General features: G+C 38.9%; 1 protein-coding gene across 1 annotated transcript; it reads left to right on the plus strand.

Moving 5' to 3' along the window:
• The first annotated feature begins 799 nt into the window (after positions 1-799).
• LOC118355991 (ceroid-lipofuscinosis neuronal protein 5-like) lies at positions 800-15,974 on the plus strand. Its single transcript, XM_035721983.1, has 3 exons — positions 800-899; positions 2,196-2,391; positions 13,778-15,974. The coding sequence occupies exons 1-3, from the start codon at positions 800-802 to the stop codon at positions 14,475-14,477; spliced, it is 996 nt and encodes a 331-aa protein (XP_035577876.1). The 3' UTR covers positions 14,478-15,974.
• Positions 15,975-25,787: the final 9,813 nt, after the last annotated feature.

A 25,787-nucleotide genomic window follows, 5' to 3' on the forward strand; every position in this document is an offset into this window, starting at 1 on the left:
ACCCAGCCAGGTCCCGCCTAGATCATTTCACTCCAAGCTAGCTGATGGGCCCATGAGTGAATGTAAATGAGTCTTGGTTTAAACCTCCCACTTTTAGAGTGCATGTTATGTAGCAATAGCTGCCTATACATTGTTGAGCAGGGCTGTCACTGTGTCCAGTCCCTGTTTAATTTCTTACTCTTGCTTCATATTCTTTACAAATTTGCTGCTTACTTTTGTAATAAAGAGAATTTTTTTAAAAATTAATCATATACATAAAATATGTCATTTATGACGCAGGAATCTCTCAAAAGGTTATAATGTCTTGTATCTTTCCTCTTAATTGTCACTCATTAACTGTATCTTGAAGGTTGTTTTAAGTCACTGTTATTCTCAATTGTATTTCTACATGAACTTCCTTTGAGGATCCTAAAGCATTTCTTCTCAACAAACTTCTCTGCTTACTCCCTCAGGAAAAGATGAGGCCCAGATAGGAAGTTGGAAATACAAGTTTCAGATATACAGAGAATTGATTTAACAAAATCAGATAATTCTATGAAAGTGCCTCGTACAGTGCCTGGTGCATAGCAATAGATGATCAAGAAGGATTTGGGTGCCTGGGTGGCTCAGTTGGTTAAGCAACTGCCTTTGGCTCAGGTCATGATCCTGTAGTCCTGGGATCGAGTCCCACATCAGGCTCCCTGCTCGGCGGGGAGTCTGCTTCTCCCTCTGACCCTCTTCCTCTCGTGCTCTCTATCTCTCATTCTCTCTCTCTCAAATAAAAATAAAATCAAAAAAAAAAAAAAGAAGGATTTGACTCATGCTCACAGTCTCCCCTAGTATTTCCAGTAGCCAGTTTCAGAAAAGCTCTCATGAGGATTTTCAAATGCATGCTCATTTGCATTTTGGTGGTGGCCCAGGTAAATCATGCCGTCTCTTCAATGATGCAGTTAAGAGAACAAAAAGTCAGGAGGGTTCTGGCCCTTTGGATTTTCATGGAATTTTCAATGTCTGTTTTGACATCTGAGTTTCTGATTTTCTGTGATCTGTCATTTATGAATGCTGAAGTGAATAAGTGAGAGCCATTAAACAGCTGCACAATTTGGGGGACTTTTCACAGCCCAGTTGTTGGACTCTGCAGGGGATCAGTGAGGATTAGGCACAAAAAAGCAGACAGGCATTTTAATTAGAGTAATATTAACATTCACAAACTGTCATATTATGGAAATCACTGGCAGTGTGTGAGCTCTGCTACTGAAGCAAAGGCAGGGAAAGCAAAACAATCCGAGCTCAGAATTTCCAGGATTTCCTCAATGGCTGGCAGTGGACAGAGTCGGGTAAGCATCTAGTGTGGCATTCAGGAGAAACAAGAACAGGACTGAAGGAGACATCTAGGGGAATCCCAAGCAAATTTCTGGTTCTCTAAAGCACTTTTATATTATTAAAAGTCATTTCTATAAAGAGCCGGTGGTGTTCTGGTCCCAGGCAATGTTTCTTTATTGAGAAAAGGACATTACAGAGACACAGGAAGTATAATCAATCTATGGCACAGTCCTTGACTTCAGGGACTCTTGATGAAACTTTTTATACACATAGGAACTACACTAAAATAGTATATACATGAGAGGATAACATGTAAGTGAATTTAAGGTAGCTTAAGAGCGCTCAAAATTCATTTCTAAATATTACAGCAATAAAGTTACCAAGAATATCAAATGAGGATAACTATAAATAACTTCTTATAAGAAATGAATTTTGAGATGAGTTTTGACAAAGAGTAAGGATAGGATTCGTGAACAAAATAAAAAAAATGCACAGATAAGAAAATAATATTCAATTTTAACTGCATGTCTTGGGGCGCCTGGGTGGCCCAGTTGGTTAAGCGTCCAACTCTTGGCTTTGGCTCAGGTCCTGATCTCAGGATCATGAGATCAAGCCCTGCAACAGGCCCTGTGCTCAGCGCTCAGTGCAGAGTCTGCTTGAGATTCCCCTCCCTTTCCCCTGCTTGCAAATGTGTGGGCATGTGTGTGCTCTCTCGCTCTCTTGCTCTCACTCTCTCTTTCAAATATTTTTTTTAAAAAAGGAAACAGGTACTATTTAAAAAATATATTAATTGCTTGTCTTAAAAGTGCTAAGACAAAAATCATAGGGCACAAAGAAGAAAAAAAATGTAAAGGGCATAAAGTCAACATCACAATGTGTTGATATGATTTCAGGTTTTTATAGTGGTCCTTTGGGTATGGATCTGGTAATATCTCTGCCAAGTGTAATCCCTCCACCACCACTCCTGAAATCAAAGACCCATGTACAGTTTCACAGGGGAGATCCACTTGGAGACAGAGTGGAAGGTCTCCAGAGTTATAAAGGAAGTGGGGTGCAGTGGGAGTCAAAATGGCTGGAGCTCTCTGACTGGTAAGGCACCAGCTAACAACACTGTCCCTTAATTGTAGTTCACTGGTGAGATCATTGCGAAAAGCAAGTTCATAACTACTAACTAGGATTAGATGAACTGAGAATGATAAATAACTTTCCCTTAAATCCACACACACACAAAAAATCCCTCCACTCACCACCCCATCATAAAAATCAGCCTCATCCACATGCACCAAAAATCAAGAAAATGAAACAGGTCTGCACAGTAGATAAATTGAATGAATATAAAGTTTGTTCTTGCACTCACCCAAAAAAAGGGCTAACAAGTTGTGAAGAGACAGAATTTTTGGTAAATCATTTCTGTATTTCCAGTTTACTTTCATTAACATACCAGTGATTTTCTTTTCATATTATTTTTCACTTGGCCACCTGGAGAGGATTCATTAGAGCAATCCCTCCATAATGCTAAGACTCACTTATATACACATCAAAGAGTGAGCTTTCTAAGAGTTAAACATATCTTTGTTTTTCATGCCCTTATTTTATTAATTTTTTATCTTCTTTATGGTTGGGCTTCTCTAGTATTAGTTCATACTTATTAAAAGCAGATGCTTATATATTTTTCAAATTCTTCAGTCTAGTGACACATGAAGCAGCAAAGCTGATAAGCATGTTTATAGATGAGAAAATATAAGCAGGGCCAAATAAGCTTGGGAAATCGAACTGACTTTTTTACAGCCTAATGATTTTTGAAAATTGATGAAATTTCTATATCCAAGAAAAAATACTAACCTCCCATATTTTGTATTAATATGTATTCTTATGCAAAAAAAAAATTGCAGACAATTTTTTCAGAAAACCCATCTAGTGAAGTTAGAAAGAGCAATTCAGGAGAGGAGAGTCATTACTCAAGAAATTTTACAACAGTGGATATTGCTTAAAACATGACCACAAAGTAGCAGTCGTAAGAAGTACAGTAGGATAGGAGATAGAGAACACGGAAGAGTAGAATGAAGTCAAGAAGTAGGAGTGAAGGAGGAGCATCTGGGGGGCTCAGTGGGTTAAGCCTCTGACTCTTGGTTTCGGTTTTGGTCATGATCTCAGGGTCATGGAATAGAGCCCTGCTCTCGGGCTCCAGTGCTCATGGAGTCTGCTTCTCTCTTTCTCCTCCTCCCTTAGCCCCTCCTCCCACTCATGCACACATGCTCTCTCTCTCTCTCTCTCTCCCCCAAATAAATAAATCTTTTAAAAAAAAAAACGATTGAAGGAATGAAATAATGAGAAGTTAACAATAAAAGTGTCAAATTAAAATTCTGCTTTATAGGGCAGTTTTCCTGGCCAAATGCTCATCCACCTCCAGCCCCAGGCTGGTCTTCCTGCAGGTACCTCTGTCCTCAGCTTTCCTGCATGTCAGTGCTACCTTAGACTTCATGCCTCCTGTCCTGAAGATGCCACTCTCTTGCTTTATGGTTTAGAGAGATCTTCAGTTATTGCTTATTGGGCAGAATTCAGACTCCTCAGTGGGCAACCGCCTGATCCCGTATGTTCTACAAGGCCTTATTTTTCACTCAGCGCCACATACAATTCTCTGCTCCAGTCAAGTCAGGCTTTTTGTATCCCTTCTTTTCTTTCCCCCTCCCTTTGCCCTCAATTTACATACTCACTCCAAGCTCTCTACCTTTGATTCCACCATTTCTCTTGTGAAGAATGATTCTGTTCTCCCCAAACTGAAATCTTACACTACTTTCAAGGAAATATGGAAAGTAACAGTCAAATTTTCTCTCTGCTTCTTTATTCAAATTCCTGAGAGAAAATGATCAACCCAGCTATACAGCTCATACAAGAGGATTCAGGCCAGCCGAGGTCCATGTGTCTGCTTCAGATCCCATCCACACTGGCTTGAAGGGAAAGGAGGGCAGTGTGCATGAGCAGGTGTATGAGTTGGGGAGTGTCCTGTCTCTACATGGGGCAGCTATCTAGTGGAAACTCTAACTGGGGGGGCTCTCATTTAGATGCAACTGTGGGCTGCACTTGCTCATAAGTCAAAATATTTGCTTTTTTAAGTTTCTTTGCTTTTGCACAGGGGATCAGCTGCCTACTGGTACCTCTTTTTAGTTAGCAGAGAAGCTCTTTACTTCTTAATCAGTTTGCCACATCAGGGTAAATGATTAACAAATGAACTTAGCTCTTTCTATGAAATACTATATCCAGGATCTTGATGAATTTCCATAATTGAAGAAGACATACATACTGTTTCTAGAGATAATGAATTTTGGCTGGATATAAAACAACCATCAACCTTAATCTTGAAAAATTCAGGTTTAGAGCCAACAGCCTTATAATACTCTGCCTGGTTTAATCTAGCCAGGCAGTGAGACAGATATACAAAACCTCTCACTTGACTTTTTTCTTATTTTTCAGTGAAGGCCAAATGCCTGCCAGTGAAAGCTGAACATTACAAAATGATCAATATATATTATTTCCCCCAAAAAAATGTATTTATAAGTATCTTGTATATCTTTTCTTTACATAAAATATTTTCAACTTCCTTTATGATTCTTCTATGGGTTGGAGTACTTGTCTGCTTTAGTAATAAATAGATCTTTGTCTAAAGTTAAATGTCAAAGCAAGCCTTCCCCAAATTTACTTTATTTCTTTTTAATTTTATTTTATTATGTTATGTTAATCACCATACATAACATCATTAGTTTTTGATGTAGTGTTCCATGATTCATTGTTTACATATAACACCCAGTGCTCCACGCAGAACGTGCCCTCTTTAATACCCATCACCAGGCTAACCCATCCCCCATCCCCCTCCCCTCTAGAACCCTCAGTTTGTTTCTCAGAGTCCATATTCTCTCATGGTTCGTCTCTCCCACCAATTTCCCCCCTTTCACTTTTCCCTTCCTACTTTTTTATTTTAACATATAATGTATTATTTGTATCTGAGGTACAGGTCTGTGATTCAACAGTCTTACACAATTCACAGCGCTCACCATAGCACATACCCTCCCCAATGTCTATCACTCAGCCACCCCATCCTTTCCAACTGCCACCACTCCAGCAACACTCAGTTTGTTTCCTGAGATTAAGAATTCCTCATATCAGTGAGACCATATGATACATGTCTTTCTCTGATTGACTTATTTTGCTCAGCATAATACCATCCAGTTCCATCCACATCATTGCAAATGGCAAGATTTCTTTTTTTGATGGCTGCATAATATTCCAATGTATATATATACCACCTCTTTTTTTCCATTCATCTGTCGATGAACATCTTGGCTCTTTCCATAGTTTGGCTATTGTGGACATTGCTACCATAAACATTGGGGTGCACATACCCCTTCAGATCACTACATTTGTATCTTTGAGGTAAATACCAAGTAGTGCAATTGCTGGGTCGTAGGGTAGCTCTATTTTCAACTTTTTGAGGAACATCCATACTGTTTCACAGAGTGGCTACACCAGCTTGCATTCCCACCAACAGCGTAGGAGGGTTCCCCTTTCTCCACATCCCCGCCAACATCTGTCATTTCCTGACTTGTTAATTTTAGCCCTTCTGACTGGTGTGAGGTGGTATCTCATTGAGGTTTTGATTTGGATTTCCCTGATGCCGAGCGATGGTGAGCACTTTTCTCATGTGTCTGTTGGCCATTTGGATGTCTTCTTTGTAAAAATGTCTGTTCATGTCTTCTGCCCATTTCTTGACTGGATTATTTGTTCTTTGGGTGTTGAGTTGGATAAGTTCTTTATAGATTTTGGATACTAGCCCTTTATCTGATATGTCATTTGCGAATATTTTCTCCCATTCTGTCGGTTGTCTTTTGGTTTTGTTGACTGTTTCCTTTGCTGTGCAAAAGCTTTTTATCTTGATGAAGTCCCAATAGTTCGTTTTTGCCCTTGCTTCCTTGGCCTTCAGTGATGTTTCTAGGAAGAAGTTGCTGTGGCTGAGGTCGAAGAGGTTGCTGCCTGTGTTCTCCTCTAGGATTTTGATGAATTCCTGTCTCATATTTAGGTCTTTCATCCATTTTGAGTCTATTTTTGTGTGTGGTGTGAGGAAATGGTCCAGTTTCGTTGTTCTTGTGGCTGTCCAATTTTCCCAAAATCATTTGTTGAAGAGAGTGTCTTTTTTCCATTGGACATTCTTTCCTGCTTTGTTGAAGATTAGTTGAGGGTCCATTTCTGGGCTCTCTATTCTGTTCCATTGATCTATGTGTCTGTTTTTGTGCCAGTACCATACTGTCTTGATCATTACAGCTTTGTAATAGAGCTTGAAGTCCGGAATTGTGATGCCACCGGCTTTGCTTTTCTTTTTCAACATTCCTCTGGCTATTCGGGGTCTTTTCTGGTTCCATACAAATTTTAGGATTATTTGTTCCATTTCTTTGAAAACAGTGGATGGTATTTTGATAGGGATTGCATTAAATGTGTAGATTGCTCTAGGTAGCATTGACATCTTCACAATATTTGTTCTTCCAATCTATGAGCATGGAACGTTTTTCCATTTCTTTGTGTCTTCCTCAATTTTGTTCATGAGTATTTTATATTTTTCTGAGTACAGATTCTTTGCAGCTTTGGTTAGATTCATTCCTAGGTATCTTATGGTTTTGGGTGCAATGGTAAATGGGATCAACTCCTTAATTTCTCTTTCTTCTGTCTTACTGTTGGTGTATAGGAATGCCACTGATTCCTGTGCATTGATTTTATATCCTGCCACTTTATTGAATTCCTGTATGAGTTCTAGCAGTTTTGGGGTGGAGTCTTTTGGGTTTTCCACATAAAGTATCATATCATCTGCAAAGAGTGAGAGTTTGACTTCTTTGCTGATTCTGATGCCTTTTATTTCTTTTGGTTGTCTGATTGCTGTGGCTAGGACTTCTAGCACTATGTTGAAGAGCAGTGGTAATAGTGGACATCCTTGCCATGTTCCTGACCTTAGGGGGAACGCTCTCAGTTTTTCCCCACTGAGAATGATATTCGCTGTGGGTTTTTCATAGATGGCTTTTAGGATATTGAGGTATGTACCCTCTATCCCTATACTCTGAAGAGTTTTGATCAAGAAAGGATGCTGTAGGGCGCCTGGGTGGCTCAGATGGTTAAGCGTCTGCCTTCGGCTCAGGTCATGATCCCAGGGTCCTGGGATCGAGTCCCACATCGGGCTCCCTGCTCCTTGGGAGCCTGCTTCTCCCTCTGCTTCTCTCTCTCTCTCTCCCCCCCTCTGTCTCTCATGAATAAATAAATAAAATCTTTAAAAAAAAAAAAAAGAAAGGATGCTGTACTTTGTCAAATGCTTTGTCATATGAGAGGATCATATAGTTCTTGTTCTTTCTTTTGTTAATGTATTATATCACATTCATTGATTTGCGGATGTTGAACCAATCTTGCAGCCCAGGGATAAATCCCACTTCGTCGTGGTGTATAATCCTTTTAATGTACTGTTGGATCCTATTGGCTAGTATTTTGGTGAGAATTTTTGCATCCATGTTCATCAAGGATATTGGTCTGTAATTCTCCTTTTTGATGGGGTCTTTGTCTGGTTTGGGGATCAAGGTAATGATGGCCTCATAAAACGAGTTTGGAAGTTTTCCTTCCATTTCTATTTTTTGGAACAGTTTCAGAAGAATAGGTATTAATTCTTCTTTAAATGTTTGGTATAATTCCTCTGGGAAGCCATCTGGCCCTGGGCTTTTGTTTGTTGGCAGATTTTTGATGACTGCTTCAATTTCCTTACTGGTTATAGGTCTGTTCAGGTTTTTTTATTTCATCCTGGTTCAGTTTTGGTAGTTGATACATCTCTAGGAATGCAGCCATTTCTTCCAGATTATCTAATTTCCTGGCGTATAGTTGCTCATAATATGTTCTTACAATTGTTTGTATTTCTTTGGTATTGATTGTGATCTCTCCTCTTTCATTCATGATTTTATTTATTTGGGTCATTTCTCTTTTCGTTTTGATCAGTCTGGTCAGGGGTTTATCAATCTTATTAATTCTTTCAAAGAACCACCTCCTAGTCTCATTGATCTATTCTACTGTTCTTTTGAATTCTAATTCATTGATTTCTGCTCTGATCTTTATTATTTCTCTTCTCCTGCTGGGTTTAGGCTTTATTTGCTTTTCTTTCTCCAGCTCCTTTAGGTGTAGGGTTAGGTTGTGTATTTGAGACCTTTCTTGTTTCTTGAGAAAGGCTTGTATTGCTATATACTTTCCTCTTAGGACTGCCTTTGCTGCATCCCAAAGATTTTAAACAGTTGTGTTTTCATTTTCATTTGTTTCCATGAATTCTTCCTTAATTTCCAGGTTGACCCATTCATTCTTTAGTAGGATGCTCTTTAGCCTCCATGTATGAGTTCTTTCTGTGTTTCCTCTTGTGACTGAGTTCTAGTTTCAAGGCATTGTGGTCTGAAAATATGCAGGGAATGATCCCAATCGTTTGGCACCAGTTGAGACCTGATTTGTGACCTAGGATATGATCTATTCTGGAGAATGTTCCATGGGCACTAGAGAAGAATGTGTATTCTGTTGCTTTGAGATGGAATGTTCTGAATATATCTGTGAAGTCCATCTGGTCCAGTGTGTCATTTAAAGTCTTTATTTCCTTGTTGATCTTTTGCTTAGATTATCTGTCCATTTCAGTGAGGGGGGTGTTAAAATCCCCTACTGTTATTGTATTGTTGTCAGTGTGTTTCTTTGCTTTTGTTATTAATTGGCTTATATAATTGGTTGCTCCCATGTTAGGGGCATAGATATTTACAATTGTTAGATCTTGTTGCATAGACACTTTAAGTAGGATATAGTGTCCTTCCTCATCTCTTATTATAGTCTTTGGTTTAAAATCTAATTTGTCTGATATAAGGACTGCCACCTCAGCTTTCTTTTGGTGTCCATTAGCGTGGTAAATGGTTTTCCACCCCCTCACTTTCAATCTGGGGGTGTCTCTAGGTCTAAAATGAGTCTCTTGAAGACAGTGTATCGATGGGTCTTGTTTTTTTATCCAATCTGATACCCTATATCTTTTGATTGGGGCATTTAGCCCATTTACATTCAGGGTAACTATTGAAAGGTATGAATTTAGTGCCATTGTATTGCCTGTAAGGTGACTGTTACTGTATGTTGTCTCTGTTCCTTTCTGGTCTATGTTACTTTATGCTCTCTCTTTGCTTAGAGGACCCCTTTCAATATTTCTTGTAGGGCTGGTTTCCTGTTTGCAAAGTCCTTTAGTTTTTGTTTGTCCAGAAGCTTTTTATCTCTCCTTCTATTTTCAATGACAGCCTACCTGGATATACTATTCTTGGCTGCGTATTTTTCTCGTTTAGTGCTCTAAATATTTCATGCCATTCCTTTCTGGCCTGCCTGGTCTCTGTGGATAGATCTGTTGCCAATCTAATGCTTCTACCATTGTAGGTTCCAGACCTCTTGTCCCAAGCTGCTTTCAGGATTTTCTCTTTGTCTCTGAGACTCGTAAGTTTTACTATTAGATGTCGGGGTCTTGACCTATTTTTATTGATTTTGAGGGGGGTTCTCTGTCCCTCCTGGATTTTGATGCCTATTTCCTTCCCCACATTAGGGAAGTTCTCTGCTATAATTTGCTCCAATATACCTTCTGCCCCTCTCTCTCTTCTTCTTCTGGGATCCCAATTATTCTAATATTGTTACGTCTTATGGTATCACTTATCTCTCGAATTCTGCCCTCGTGATCCAGTAGTTGTTTATCTCTCTTTTCTCAGCTTTTTTATTCTCCATCAGTTGGTCCTCTATATCACTAATTCTCTCTTCTACCTCATTTATCCTAGGAGTTAGAGCCTCCATTTTTGACTGCACCTCATTAATAGAGTTTTTGATTTCGACTTGGTTAGATTTTAGTTCTTTTATTTCTCCAGAAACGGTTTCTCTAGAATCTTCCATGCTTTTTTGAAGCCTAGGTAGCATCTTTATAATCATCATTCTGAACTCTATTTCCAACATCTTACTAACGCCCGTATTGATTAGGTTCCTGGCAGTCAGTAATGCCTCCTGTTCTTTTTTTTGAGGTGAGTTTTTCTATCTTGTCATTTTGTCCAGAGGAGAACAGATGAATGAGGGAAGAAAATGCTAACAGGGTAACAACAACCCAGAAAAATATACACACAACAAATCAGAATAGACCTGAAACCAGGGGAAAAGAAAGGGAAAGAAAAAAAAAGGAAGGAAAAAAAAAAGATATGATTAAATATGATCAGGGTGTTGAATAGATCAGTGCCACGCTCTAGATTTTGGGCATATTTTGGTCTGTTAGAAGAAACTGCCTCCCAAAATATTAAAGAGAGAAAAACTTATATATGTACATAAATAAGGGTAAATAGGATGAAGGGATAGAATATGACGGTAAAGATGAATATTATAAAAGAATTTATAAAAGGAATTGATAAGAAGTTGGTTGAAAAAAGGAAGAAGAGAAATTAAAAAAAAAAGGGGGAGAGAATGTGATCAGGCAGGAGACTAGAACAAAGCCACACACTAGAGATATAGGGTATATTTTGGTCTGTTAGAAGAACCTGTATCCCAAAATTTTAAAGAGAGAACAACATATATATATATATATATATATATATATATATATATATATATATATATATATACCAAAAATAAGGTCAACTACAATGAATGGATAGAATATGACTCTAAAAATGAAAAATAAAAAAGATTTTTAAAAAGGGATTGATAAGATGTTGGTTGAAAAAGGGACAAAGAAAAATTTTAAAAATATAGAAAAAGAAAAAATAAAGAAAATTTAAAAAATTAACTTGAAAGACTAAAGAACCATGGGGAAAAAAAGCCACAAATTCTATGTGCTGTATTCCCCTAGTGTTGGATTTCTGCCGGTTCTCCATGATAGGTAAACTTGGACTTGGCTGGCTGTTCTTGCTGATCTTCTGGGGGAGGGGCCTGTTGCAGTGGGAATTGCCCTGCCCTTGCTGGGGCTGGGCTATGTAATCTGCTTGGGTTTGCTCTCGGGAGCTTTTGTTCCCTGCAAGCTTTCCGTACAGCTTTGGAGGACGAGAGTGAAAATGGCAGCCTCCCAATCTCTGCCCCAGAGGAGCCGAGAACTCAGGGCCCCACTCCTCAGTGAGCCCCCAGAGAAAAGCAGTCAATCACTTCCTTCTCCTTGGTCTCCAGACGCACTGTGCTCACCCAGCCTGTGACCGAGCATTTCTATCTCTCGCACACGACCACTTTTGGAGTTTTCAAACTCAGCATATTCCCTCCTCCCAGGGGAGGAAGGGGAGTCTCCCCAAATCTGCCGCTTGTTGGGTCCCTACTGGGAGAGTAGTGGCCCGACTATGCCACGGATCACAGTTTATGGCAACCCCAAGCTCAGAGCCCACTCCTTGGCTCCATCTCTGCAGCAGCTTCCCTGCTGCGATAATTGGGAGCTTTGCCACACTCAGGCACCGCTGGTCTTTCTGTGACCCCAAGGGTCCTGAAACCACACTGTCCCGGTGAGGGTTTCACCCCCCACTTAGCCACTGGAGCGACGTCCCTCAGCGGAGCCGACTTCTAAAAATTGCTATTTTGTGCTCCGCTGCTCTATCACTTGCCGGTAGCTGGCTGACGGAGGCCGCCTCCCCTGCCATCTATCTTCCCGAATATCACCTCAGATTCACTTCTCCGCACATCCTACCTTCCAGAAAGTGGTCGTTTTTCCCTCAGAGAGTTGCTGCTATTCTTTTCTTCGATCTCCTGTTGAGTTTGTAGGTGTTCAGAATGGTTTGATCCCTATCTAGCTGAATTCCTGGAACCAGACGAAATTTAGGTCTCCTACTCCTCCGCCATCTTGCTCCTCCCTTCCCCCACCACACAAATACTTTAAAAGACCCAATACCAATAAATTCTTTGATGCTTTGCAACATCTTCACTTTCCTACCCCAAGCAAGTTATTATCTCATGAGAATTATAGAAATTCTACTTAAACTTTCTGTTTTTATATTGTTCTAAATGTTTGAATCAATAATACGTTACCTGTTCCCTCCCATCAATATCATAGCTATTAAATTTATATCAAAGCCAATTTGTACACTTCAAAGTTAGCTTTTCATTTAGTATTTATAAGCCACACCCTATTTTTAGAGGAAATATCTTTTTCTCTACAGGATTGGTGGGCTATTTCTGCAGGCTCAGAGGGTCCTAGGGAATCTGAGGCTTCAAGATTTTCAAATGCAGCAAGCAAGGGTTGTCATCTGATATCTCTGGGTCTCAATCTTTGCCAATCAGAGCTGGAATATTTTCATGACAGACCTAACTGGTTGGGGAATTTCTTTCTCTAGAGATCTGCTATCCTTAAGTCCTGAGCCTGTTCCTCAGCTTTTTCTGCCCTCATGCTGCAATAGATGAGAATCTCTTCATGTATTTCTAAGGAGGCCCTCTGGCTTTCCCATTTAGCCTTTATCGATGGTTAATTTTCAGTCTTTCATTCTCTCTTCCTAAAACATCAATCAGTTGCCCCCCAGGAAGCACTATTCAATACTATTGCCCTTGTAATCACTATTTCTCACACATATCTCAAAAGCTTACTATAGTGCACCCACTGTTGAATTTTCTTTCCCCAGTATAGCACCTCATTTTACCTATGGTGAACACTTTGAAACTGCCACCCTGTACAGGGGCTTTTTGTACTCCATCTCATTGCTCACTAAGTAAGCAGTGGGTGATCTAGCTCCAAAATCCCATTTTAGTATTTGTTTTCTCAAACCATTGTCAGATCAACCATAACCGGTTGACTGTGCAGGAAACAGACTCTGAGATGAAAATTAGCAAATTGAAAGTTCATTAAGGAATGCTCTTGGAACCAATAAATGTGGGAGAAGGGAACAAAAGCAAATTTGGGTACAGAGAGAATTTGGTCTGTGTTGGAGTCACAACAAGCCCCATCCCAAATTCATAGGGAGCTCTGAGGCTAACATGGCTCTTCAGAATTGTCCTGAATTGAAGAGAAAGGGCAAGGCTTTTTTATACCTCCATTGACTTAGTCACTGGATACAGATTCCCAGCACACACACACACACACACACACACACACACACACACACACACACCCTTCTCCAGAAAGGGAGTGTGATCTTAAATAAGACAGCTATGTTCAGTCAAGAACAATTCCCAGAGAGAGTGGACAGCTGAGTCAGCCTTCAATCTTTGGAATAACTGGTGATAAATCCATTAGTCCTAATGTGGGGATCTGAGTGTTACAGGTTAGCATCCATTATTGAAGGATTAAGTCCTAATGGAGACATGTCAAAGGACCCTGGGACCAGGCTAGGAGATATCCCACTGGCTGATTTGGGGCTAAAGCAAATATCAAAAAGAATAATAATGATAATATGTTTTAAGGTATTGAACAAAAAAGAATCCAAGAGTCCATAGCTATACTAAAAAGGTAAGTGGGCAGTCGGGAGGCGCCGGAAGCACCGGGAGCCGCCACATGGCGCAGGCGGGGAGCGCCCACCGTGGGGTCGGTGGGCAGCGGAGCGCGGGCGCGGCCTCGGGGTGCGCTCTTTGGCGCTGGGCCCTGGCGCTGCTCTGGCTGCCGACAGCCGCGGCCGACCCCTCCCGGCGCCAGTGGCCGGTGCCCTACAAGAAACACATTTAACGAAATGGCCAAGTGGGTAAAGCGGGACAATGAAACAGGGATTTATTACGAGACATGGACTGTCCAAGCCAGCCCAGCAAGAGGGGCGGAGACATGGTTTGAATCCTACGACTGTTCTAAATTCGTGTTAAGGACATATAAGAAGTTGGCTGAACTTGGAGCAGAATTCAAGAAGATAGAAACCAACTATACGAGAATATTTCTTTACAGTGGAGAACCTACCTATTTGGGAAATGAAACATCTGTTTTTGGGCCAACAGGAAATAAGACTCTTGCTTTAGCCATAAAAAAATTTTATTACCCCTTCAAACCACATTGGTCAACTAAGGAATTTCTCTTCAGTATCTTGCAAATTTTTGATGCAGTGATTATACACAGAGAGTTCTATTTGTTTTATAATTTTGAATATTGGTTTTTACCTATGAAATTCCCTTTTATTAAAGTAACTTATGAAGAAATCCCTTTACCTAACAGAAACAAAACACTCTCTGGTTTATAATATTTTAATTCTGCTTTTTCTTTCCTTTTATCACCAGCATATATGTTTTTCACGGGGTGATTTTACATTTGTGGATTTCTTAGGCCTTTCTACCTTGGACCAGAAATGCACCTGGGCAGAATTGCCCCATACCATCTCAGGACTATTTTTGGAGAGAAGCTGAAACTTACTGCATTGGTCAAAGTGGGCCCATTAGGTGATCTTGGTTTCAAACTCCAAGCCTTTCTTAATATGAATTACAGTTCATATCAGATATATAGGATCTTTGGGGACACCCTTTTTTTTTTAATTGTGGATATGGTGTACCAAGATTTTTTTAATACCCTCAGTGACATTTTCATGATGGGAGGTACTTTTTTCTGGTACAGTAGTTATGCATTTTCATTTAAGTACTTTTTGGTGGTTTAGACGGACTTCACAGCTTTTGTAACTTTTGGGACCAGGTCTAGTAGTTTGATTTTGTTCTGTTCACTTAGAGACCAATCTGGACACCATAGCTGCAGCACTCGTGCTTCTGGATGAGGTAAAAACAGTGTTAAAGAGCTCAAGTTTCTAGCTAGCATTTTAGAATTAGCCAGCAACTAGCATTTTGTGATTTAGGCAGCTTAGCATTTCTGAACTTTACTGTCCTTATGTCTAAGATGATTCATCTGTCAGGATTGTTGTAAAGACTGAAGCCATGTATGTTTGTCATAGGAAAGTTACAGTAAATGGTCGCTATAATGATGAGTCAAAGAACAAAGTGCCATCCTTGATCTGGCCTAATGTAGTTTAAATGCCAACCTTTCCTGGGGTTTATAGTAATTCCCTAGACTGAGCTGACAGTTGAATGCTTCTGCAATTCTTCAAACACAGGGGACACAAGTATCTGACTGCAGGTGCATCTGGGTGAACAGGCACCCTCTGACTCCTCTACTCTTCTTGAATTCCTTCCACCCAGTTGAGGTGCCAACTCAGAAGAGGGTACACTTCTCAGACAGGGGACAGGTTTTTGTCAAGGATCTCCAAGTAGCTGTGCTTCAAGGTCCTTTAAATGTTTGGTGATGTCTATTCATGGAAAAAACACCACTCAGTAAGATGATGAAGCAGAGACAATCGGTTAAATATGTAAACTGTTACTCAGTTTCTACTAACATTTGAGTGCCTCTTGAGAGGTTAGTTATCACTGAGTTCTCCTACAAAGCCCAAACAGAGGCATTATTTACCTGACCCAAATGAGTAAACTGGGGCTTAGGTTAAATGACCTTTCCCTGGCTACCCAGCTAATGGTAACCGATCCACATTTTGAACCAGTTCTGTTGACTGCATGGCAAACACTATCAAGCGAGGTTTCACCGTTACTCAAATATGTAGTCCTCAGACCAGTGCCTGCACCACAGGTTACCAACACCATAGGTTACTGGTCAAGTACAGACACGGATAGGAAAGATTCAGAAACTTCTTTTAAAGCAATTTATTGGAGTAATTTTGTTTCTGTTGAATCTAATAAAAAAATTGCTTGTAAAAAAAAAAAAAAAAAAAAAAAAGGTAAGTGGGCAGAAGCTCTTCTTTGTAGAATAATGCCAGTTAATTAATGTAGAATGACAGAATTAAAAGATCATTTTCAAACATCAGTGTAATGATTTAGTTATCAAGAGTTGCTAAAACTATTGGCTGAAAACTTGTTGAGGATCAGGATATTCACACAATTTCAAGGTATCAATATGTACTATGCACATTAATTATCCAGGGAAAAAACACCTTTAAAACAAGGAGATCTTGAAGATACCAACATACCCAAATGATCAAACTTAATACCCCCAATAAGAGAAAAAAAACCAGACATCATTAACTTTTTGGTTTTATGCAATGGTAAGTGCAAAGTATCATCTATGTATCATTCTTGACAAAATATTTAACTCGATATAATACTAAGGAAGAAACTGGACAAATCCAGACTGTGAGATAATTTATGAGACCATTAGCCTGAATTCTTCAAAATTATCACAATAATGAAAAACAAAACTGTGAGGGGACTGTCCTCAATCAAAAGACTCTAAAGGAATATGACAAAAAAATACTCTGTAATATTGTTAATCAGATCCTGAATTGAAAATTAAAAAGCTAAAAAGAACATTTGGGGTTTATTTGGGTAAATACGAATATGGTAAATATGAGTATATTACATATTATTATCGTAGCAATATTAAATTTCTTGAGTATGATAATGCAGTCATGATTATATTGGAGTTACCTGCTGAAATAAAGGTCACATGACATGTTGTGACATGACCAATGTACTTCCAAAAGTTCTTTTTTAAAAAGCACATGGAGAGAGAGATGTGGCAAAATGTTAACTGGTGAATCAGAGAAGGGTTAGATGGTTATATGTAACATTATACTCTCAATTGTTCTATTGGTTTCATTTTTTTTTCCAAATAACATAGAAAGAAATTTTAAAGTTTAACTCAAGTCCTGATTCAATTTCTGCAAATCCCCTATTAATAAGGTCTATGTTCATAAAATGTAACTGTTTTGAATTCTAATTACAACCTTCCTCACACCAACCTTTTCTTTTTAGTATTAAAAGCAAAATGATTTTTTAAGAGAAAATACATACAATACCACACTTACTTTAACTAATCTCCATGACTCTGTTCCAGATCTTTTTTTTATAGTCATTTTCACCCTGACCAATTCCTACAATTTTCAAAATGAAATCTCAATCCTAGTAATTTTCTCTAAATGTTTCCTTTCGACATATTTTGAATTTAAAGAGACTACTTCCACTGGCTGAGAGGGGAGGCCTCTATCTACTTTGGCATAAAAAAAAATCATTAAAAAAACTTTGTTTTAACTTCCCTTTTCTGAGCAATATTTCCTCCTTTCTCATTACCTCATTCCATCAGGATCACTTAACACTGTTTTGAAAGGAATGAAAAGTAAAGTTAAAGTTCTCTATTAACCATCTTAAGAAGGATTAGGGGAACACGGAAGCTGAGAATACAGACATGTCTCAAGGTGTCTAGTAGGACCTAAAGAAACACTTTCATGCCTGGTTTAAAAAGAAGTGGTAACCTTCTCTGCTCTCACTTTCTAAAGAGCTCCGGTGCAGTCATTTAAGGAATGCGTCTCTCATTTTCTACATTTACAGGCTTCATTATAATTCCTACTGACAAAATACAACAAAATCATATATACATATTGATAAGGTTTCCACTACGTAGATATGCATGCAATCTTCAAAACACCCTCTCTCAATTTCAAGTTTCCAATTATTTCAGAAGTGAAGATCTGCATTATCTAGAGCATTTTCTGACACAATAATACTTCAGTAGAACTCAAGTAAATTTTAACATGTACATCCTCCAAGATTTTTCTTTCTTTGCTATTTAAGGCTGTCTCTCATCTCACAAATGCCCTAGTAGCTACAGGCTCATATATATGCATGTGTATACCTGTAAACCCTTATAATGTACTTAAATAAAGGCACTCTAACACAATGCATAAAGCAGGTGAGCTATTTTTAATTTTATCACAGGAAATATGTACAGTTAATGTGAAAGAAGATAAAACAGAATCCCAACTCAGTTTTTTATTGAAAAAATACTCTAGATGTTTTGTGAGAAGGGAAAAAATCTCTCTATAATTGAATTGCAACAGAACTTTTATGTAAAGTAGTTTTATTTGAGATATATTGTCCCAGACAGCAGAGAAAAGAACAGTTTTAATCTGAAATGCTTCTAGGCTCAGTCCCTTCTGGCCAATTAATTTGATTTCAGTAATGCCCTGGTTGCCTCTGCCTAGCAGTAGCTATTAGATATAATGCTGTGCCTTTTAGAAAACTTTTACTTTACGTGAGAGCCAAAAGGTAAATCTGTACAAAATTGGACTAGGAGTTGAGATATGATTTTGAAATGGGAAAATATATATGCTCAAATTCAGACAAATGGGAATCTTTTTGAAAAAATTGGTGACAAAAAGTGTCAGTCAGTGTCTGTCAGCCATCTGTCACATTTAGACAAAGAATGAGAAAAGACAATCCTTGTCCTTGGGGCAATCTCTTAGATGAAATTAAGCAAGTCTTACAATACTATAGGAAATGAGATGACTGTGTCAGTTACCTATTGCAATACTTAGTTCTTTAAACAACAACCAGTTAGTGAGCCAACATTTCTTTTTTTTTTTTTTTAATAAAAAAACTACTTCTCACAGTTCTGGAGGCCTTCAGTCCACAATCAGAGTGCCAGCATGGTTGGGTTCTGATGAGAGCCCTCTTCCAGGCTACAGACTGCCAACTTCTTGTGTCCTCACATGCTGGAAGGGGTTAGGGAGCTCTGGCGGGTCTCTTTTTGAAGACCACTATTCCCACTCATGAGGGCTCCACCCTCATGACCTAAGCACTCCCAAGGACCCCATATCCTAATACTATCACACTGTGCATTAGGATTTTAACAAATGAATGGTGGGGGGGTAGGGAGAGCACAAACCCTCAGACCATGGAATTTTTATTGCTGAATAGTATTCCGTTGCACAGATCAGGACTGGTTTTTGCACTTCTATATAAAATTAGGACCAACTTGTCAAATTCTACCAAAAAAAAAAAAAAGCCTACTAGGATTTTGATAGGGACCATGTTTATTTTATAGATCAATTTGAGTTAGCCCACATTTCAAATGGGCCCTTGCTGGTCTGGGCCAGATTTTGATCATTGGACTGGGCTTGACCATGTATCTGTGGCATTTGCAAGGTCATCTATGGGCTACCTAGTCCCAGAGGTTCTCATCCACATGTGTTGCCATTTAGCAAAAAAATAATAATAATTCATGCTGAAACTAGGGTGATTGGGGAGGATATGACAGACTTATATTCTTTTTTATTATTATTATTGTTACGTTAATCACCATACATTACATTAGTTTTTGATGTAGTGTTCTATGATTCATTGTTTGTGCATAACACCCAGTGCTCCATGCAGAACATGCCCTCCTTAACCCCCATCACCAGGCTAACCCATCCCCCCCCTCCCCTCTGGAACCCTCAGTTTGTTTTTCAGAGTCCATCGTCTCTCATGGTTCGTCTGCCCCTGATTTCTGCCCCTTCATTCTTCCCCTCCTGCTATCTTCTTCTTTTTTTTTTTTTAACATATGACGTATTATTTGTTTCAGAGGTACAGATCTGTGATTCAGCAGTCTTGCACAATTCGCAGCGCTCACCATGGCACATACCCTCCCCAATGTCTATCACCCAGCCACCCCATCCCTCCCACCCCCCACCACTCCAGCAACACTCAGTTTGTTTCCTGAGATTAAGAATTCCTCATATCAGTGAGGTCATATGATACATGTCTTTCTCTGATTGACTTATTTCGCTCAGCATACCCTCCAGTTCCATCCATGTCCTTGCAAATGGCAAGATTTGTGATAGACATTTTAGAAACAAAAAGAAAATGCATTATCAATTTAAAGATTACACCATTATAGACTATAGTTTAATATATTTTTAAATGAGACATTTCATCTTACTCTTGCTCAGCAGCTTTTTTTTTAATTATGCAAGATATATAAGGTCAGATGAATAGACACCTTTACCCTCACAACACCTCATGATTTTTCTCTCTCTTCAAATAGTACAGTTTCAAAACCTCCAAGTATGATTTCCCTCTTTTTTTCTTCTTCATTTTCCATATCAGATTAGTTGTCAATTTCTTCTGTCTTCAGCATCCTTATCCCATTTCTATTCCCACTGCTTTCACTGTATCTCAGACTGACCTGCCTCTTGCCTGGGCTGCTTTAATAAGCCCCGCCATAATTTCTTCACACCCAGATTTGCTCTCCACATCCCACTACTGCCTCCAAATTAATCTTATCTCGCCGCTCTGATCAGATCATCTCCTTCTGCACAAAGGTTTCTATAGCTCCCCGTTCTCAACTGAATTCTCAGCCTAGCATTAAAACTTTCCACACTTGGCCCCATTTATATTTCTAAACTGTTGTCTCTCACTGTTCTATAGCACCAACACTCCTCAAAAGAAGACTCAACATTCTTTCAGACTCCTTTCTACCAACATTTGGTCCTTTCAACCAACATGGAGTATCTTCCCTGATCTCAAAAATCCTGAATATTCTTCTACATCCAGTTCATAAATAAATTCTACATGAAAAGCCTTCCCCAATCACCTTAGTTAGAAATTCTCTCTCTGAATTATATGGTTTGTTCCACCAACATGATATTCCTTTGTGTTCTAGCTATTTAAATACATATTTTATTTTCCTTAAGAAGTGATATTTCCCTGAACAAAGAGACATGTCTTATTCAACCTTATTTTCTTCATAATGTTTTAATACTGCACATGCACATGAGTCTGCCTATTAAAAAGCTACTGGTCCATGATGAGAGATAGGTGTGTAAACAAATACTACAAGAACAAAATAATTGTCGTAATAGAAATATGTTAGATATAATCACACAGAGAGTAATCAATTCCAGTTGGATAGAACAGCAAGAGTATCACAGAGGAGAGGTCAGTGGGGCTGGGTCTTGAGGTATAATACTTTTCCAAGTAATCCAGGGCAAAACCATTCCAGGTAGAAGAACTAAAGCATTCAAAGGCATGGAGGCATGGAATAGCTCCTTATATTTAGAGACTAGAACAGTTTTTGTTCTCCACAGTGATCATTTGTGGGAGTGGTGAAAGATCAGGTACACAATTTAATTTCACTGGATATCATGAACCAAAATTTGTTTTCTTAAATTGGAGCTATCCTTCATATTGCTATGCAAGGCCACTGAAAACAGCAACAATAAAAACAATGAACAACTACTCTTCTATTTCTTGGAATACTAAAAATATATTCTGAGATTATATCCTTTTAAAAGATGATCCTTAATGCTGAATTTAGATTTTAGAATAAATCTCACCACAATATCTCAAATTTTCTTATGCCATTTGTTCACAGTATTTGGGAACCATTATTATAAGTGATGAAAATGGAGGCAATTACTAAAGGATTTTAAGCAGGGAAGTAGCAAATCTACTTTATATCTTAGCCAAAAATCTTCGGAGACCAAACTATTTCAGTAAGGGGTAAGAAGATCAACAGTGAAGAGACCAATGCTGAAAAGGTCTACATGACAAATAGTGAGTGACAAGGTCCTGGAATATGGTATTAAGTCATAGCAACAGGGAAGAAGCATCCATAATATGGATGTTAAATTGGCAAGATTTACTGGCTGCCAATGGAAAGTGAGAAAATGGATGTTTCTGGATTTGGGGTGTAAAAATCAAGAAAAAGAGGTATGTGATGTAGAAACAATGAGTTCAGTTTCATACATCTTCTAGTTATCTATTGTTTTAGTACAAATTAGCTCAAAACACAGTGACTTGAGACAGTAATTTTTTATCATCTCATGGTTTCTGGGGGTCAGGAATTCAGACGGTGCTTTGCAGAATGATTCTGGCTCAGAGCCTCTCATGAGACAGCAATCAAAATGCTGACCTAGGCTGTAGGCATCTGAAGAACTGACTGGGAATGAAGGAGCACTTTCAAACTCACTCATATGGCTATGAGCAAGAGGCCTGAGCTCCTCATCTCATGGCCCTCTCCATGGGGTTGAGTGTCCTGACAATATGGTGGTTAGCCTGCTCCAAAGCAAGTGATATGAGAGAGCAAAAAGGAAGTGGTTATACCTGTTGTGATCTAATCTCAGAAGTCCTCATTATCCTTTCTGCCACATTTTATTCATTAGAAGTGAATTACTAAGTCCAACCTAACTCAATGGGCAGGGAAGGTACTAAGTCCAACCCAACTCTATGGGCAGGGAATGAAGCTCCAAATCCAGAAAGGAGGAATACCAAAGAAAGTATGGACACATTTTAAAACCATCACAGACATGCTGAGTTTCATTTTCTTGAGGGAAACACAGAGGGAAATACCCAGTGGCTAGTCTAAAGTTCAGACTCTTGATCTAGAAATGCACATTTGGGGACTCAAAATGGATGAAAGACCTCAATGTGAGACAGGAATCCATCAAAATCCTTGAGGAGAACACAGGCAGCAACCTCTTTGACCTCAGCCACAGCAACTTCTTCCTAGACGCATCACCAAAGGCAAGGGAAACCAAGGGCAAAAATGAACTATTGGGACTTCATCAAGATAAAAAGCTTTTGCACAGCAAAGGAAACAGTCAACAAAACCAAAAGATCAACCAACAGAATGGGAGAAGATATTTGCAAATGACATATCAGATAAAGGGCTAGTATCCAAAATCTATAAAGAACTTACCCAACTCAACACCCAAAGAATAATCCAATCAAGAAATGGGCAGAAGACATGAAGAGACATTTCTGCAAGGAAGACATCCAAATGGCCAACAGACACATGAAAAAGACTCAACATCACTCGGCATCAGGGAAATCCAAATCAAAACCTCAATGAGATACCACCTCACACCAGTCAGAAGGGCTAAAATTAACAAGTCAGGAAACGACAGATGTTGGCGAGGATGTGGAGAAAGGGGAACCCTCCTACACTGTTGGTGGGAATGCAAGCTGGTGTAGCCACTATGGAAAACAGTATGGACCTTCCTCCTCAAAAAGTTGAAAATAGAGCTACCCTATGACCCAGCAATTACACTACTGGGTATTGACCCCAAAGATACAAATGTAGTGATCCAAAGGGACACATGCACCCCAATGTTTATAGCAGCAATAGCCAAACTATGGAAAGAGCCTAGATGTCCGTCAACGGATGAACACAATAGCCAAACTATGGAAAGAGCCTAGATGTCCGTCAATAGCCAAACTATGGAAAGAGCCTAGATGTCTGTCAACGGATGAATGGATTAAGAAGATGTGGTATATATATACAATAGAATATTATGCAGCCATCAAAAAATGAAATCTTGCCATTTGCAATGATGTGGATAGAACTAGAGGGGGTTATGCTAAATGAAATAAGTCAATCAGAGAAAGACAAGTATCATATGATCTTGCTGATATGAGGAATTTGAGAAACAAGACAGAGGATCATAGGGGAAGGGAGGGAAAAATGAAACAAGATGAAACTGGAGAGGGAGACAAACCGTAAGAGACCTTTAATCTCAGGAAACAAACTGAGGGTTGCTGGAGGGGAGGGGGGTAAGGGGTTGGGGTGGTTCTGGTGGCTGGATGATGTACATTTGGGAACTATCAGCTATTTGTAAACTGGAGGCTGTGATGGAAAGAGTGGACAAGAAAGAAATCATTCTGTGTGAAGGTGGAGAAGAAAAGAGGGGCAAATGTAGATGTTTGGAGGATATCTACCTTAAAGGCAGAAACAGTGAAAGAGCCAGACCGTGGGGCTAAGAAGAAAAAAACAGAATATTTTTCATTTCCTGTCACAAAATCCAAGAAAAAAAATTTATTTATTCAGAAAAGATCATATGCCTTGACACTGGGCAACAATAAAAAAATGCCAAGAAAATATCAAATAAAGTAAGGATTTAGGGTTATACCTGAATTTTTTTTTCAAGTAGGATGTGTGAGAACACATCTCATGAGGAAGCAGCAAAGGAGAAGTCACATTGTACAATACATGCAGAACCTTCCTAAAATTCCTCTTATTTCATTCTCTCCCTAAAGTCCCACATCTCATGGCAACTGCTTACTACCACTTCTTTTCTTTCTCTCCCTCAAAATAAAAATGAAAAGCTCCTCTAAACTCTTTTTATAATATATTTTATCCTTACTTAATCTCCATGCACTTTCTCTTTTTTCTTCCAGCTTTACTGAAGTACAATTGTTACACATACACACACACAAAAAATACTGCACATAATTAATATATACAACTTGGTAAATTTGGAAATACGTATACATTCATGTTACTATCACCATAACCAAGGTAATAAAAATATCCACCACCTCCAAATGTTTCCTTGTGTCCTTCTGTTGCTTGTTGTTGTTGATGTTGTTGTTGCTGTTGTTGTTGTTGCTTACAGGAAGAACACTTATAACATAAGATCCACCCTTGTCACAAATTTTCAAGCGCATGATACCTGTTGTTATCTGTAAGGCACTAGGTTGTACAGCAGATCTCTGGAACTTAACTCATCTTGTATTCCTGTTACTATGGAGTTGATTGGTGATCTTTTTGCAGTTTCCAAGGTCTAGTGGAGGTAGGAGACAGGCTGTAGAAGTGTGCACAGAGAGTGGAAAATGAGGAAGTGATACAGTTGTGCTTGCAAGAAGTTTAGCTGAGAAGTAAAGGACAGAGATAAATCTGCGGCATGGACAAAGGTTCTGTTACCCTTTGTATTTGTCTTTTTCCTAACTTTCTATTATGAAGTTCTCCATCATGCAGTAAGTAGAGACCAGTATAATGAACTTCATGTACCCACCACCCAGCTTCTTGTCTCTCTTGCAACTGCATTTCCTATAAATTGTAGGCACATCAAGAGGCTTAAGTACACATTTGTTTTTGAGCATGATTATATGAGGTGAAGGCCAATAGAAATTGAGGCTAAAACTCAGAAAAGAAAATAATGACTATCAGGTCATTTTTCATATAATTTTTTTTCTGCCTGATGTTATTTTCACATTCTGTAGGTGATAAGATGAGGAAGAAGAATAAGCATGGGATTTTGAGTCAGAAAACCTATATTAAGATCCTGGCCCTACAACTTTAGCAACATTTTGCTTGATATCACCAATCTGAGCTTCCTTATCTATAAAACAGTGACAGTGAAAGAAGATAGTGGGTGATAATAATATCAAATAAGCAGTTCTTTTAAAGAAATGAAATAATGTAAACAAATGTTTGAAGAAACCTAAAGAACTATACTGAGTCTACTTACTATTCATAATGTACCAAGAGAAACTAGGGTTCAGGGTAAGTATGCTATCTAGTACCACTCATCCAGCAGTAAGTGAAAGTCTCTGAATGCTGCTCATTCCATCCCTAAATCAGGGTTCTTTCTGCTTTGCTATGTTGCCTGTCTTACTTATGAGTTGATACTTAAATAATTGTTAAGTTAAAACAAAGGATAAAGCATGCCTGAAGGAGTAAGGGCCAAGATCCATATGGCAGGGTTGTTTAATGATCTAGAAACGTCACAGTCGACACTAACCCCTAGGAATTCTTAAGTATCTCTGTTTTAATATGTTTGGTGGTTAAGGCAACTGTAGCTACTGTAATAAATAAATGCAAAAGGATAATGGCTTAACAAGTCAAAATTTAATGCAAGTGTTCCTTGTTGATAAGAAGGTGTCTTCCATGTGGTAATTTAGAGACTTAGGCTTCTTCTATCTCGTGGCTCCAATTCCCTATAGCTTCACATTCTCTTGGCAAA

Source organism: Zalophus californianus, chromosome 1 (genome assembly GCF_009762305.2).
Source record: "Zalophus californianus isolate mZalCal1 chromosome 1, mZalCal1.pri.v2, whole genome shotgun sequence".
NCBI classification, from domain to species: Eukaryota; Metazoa; Chordata; class Mammalia; order Carnivora; family Otariidae; genus Zalophus; species Zalophus californianus.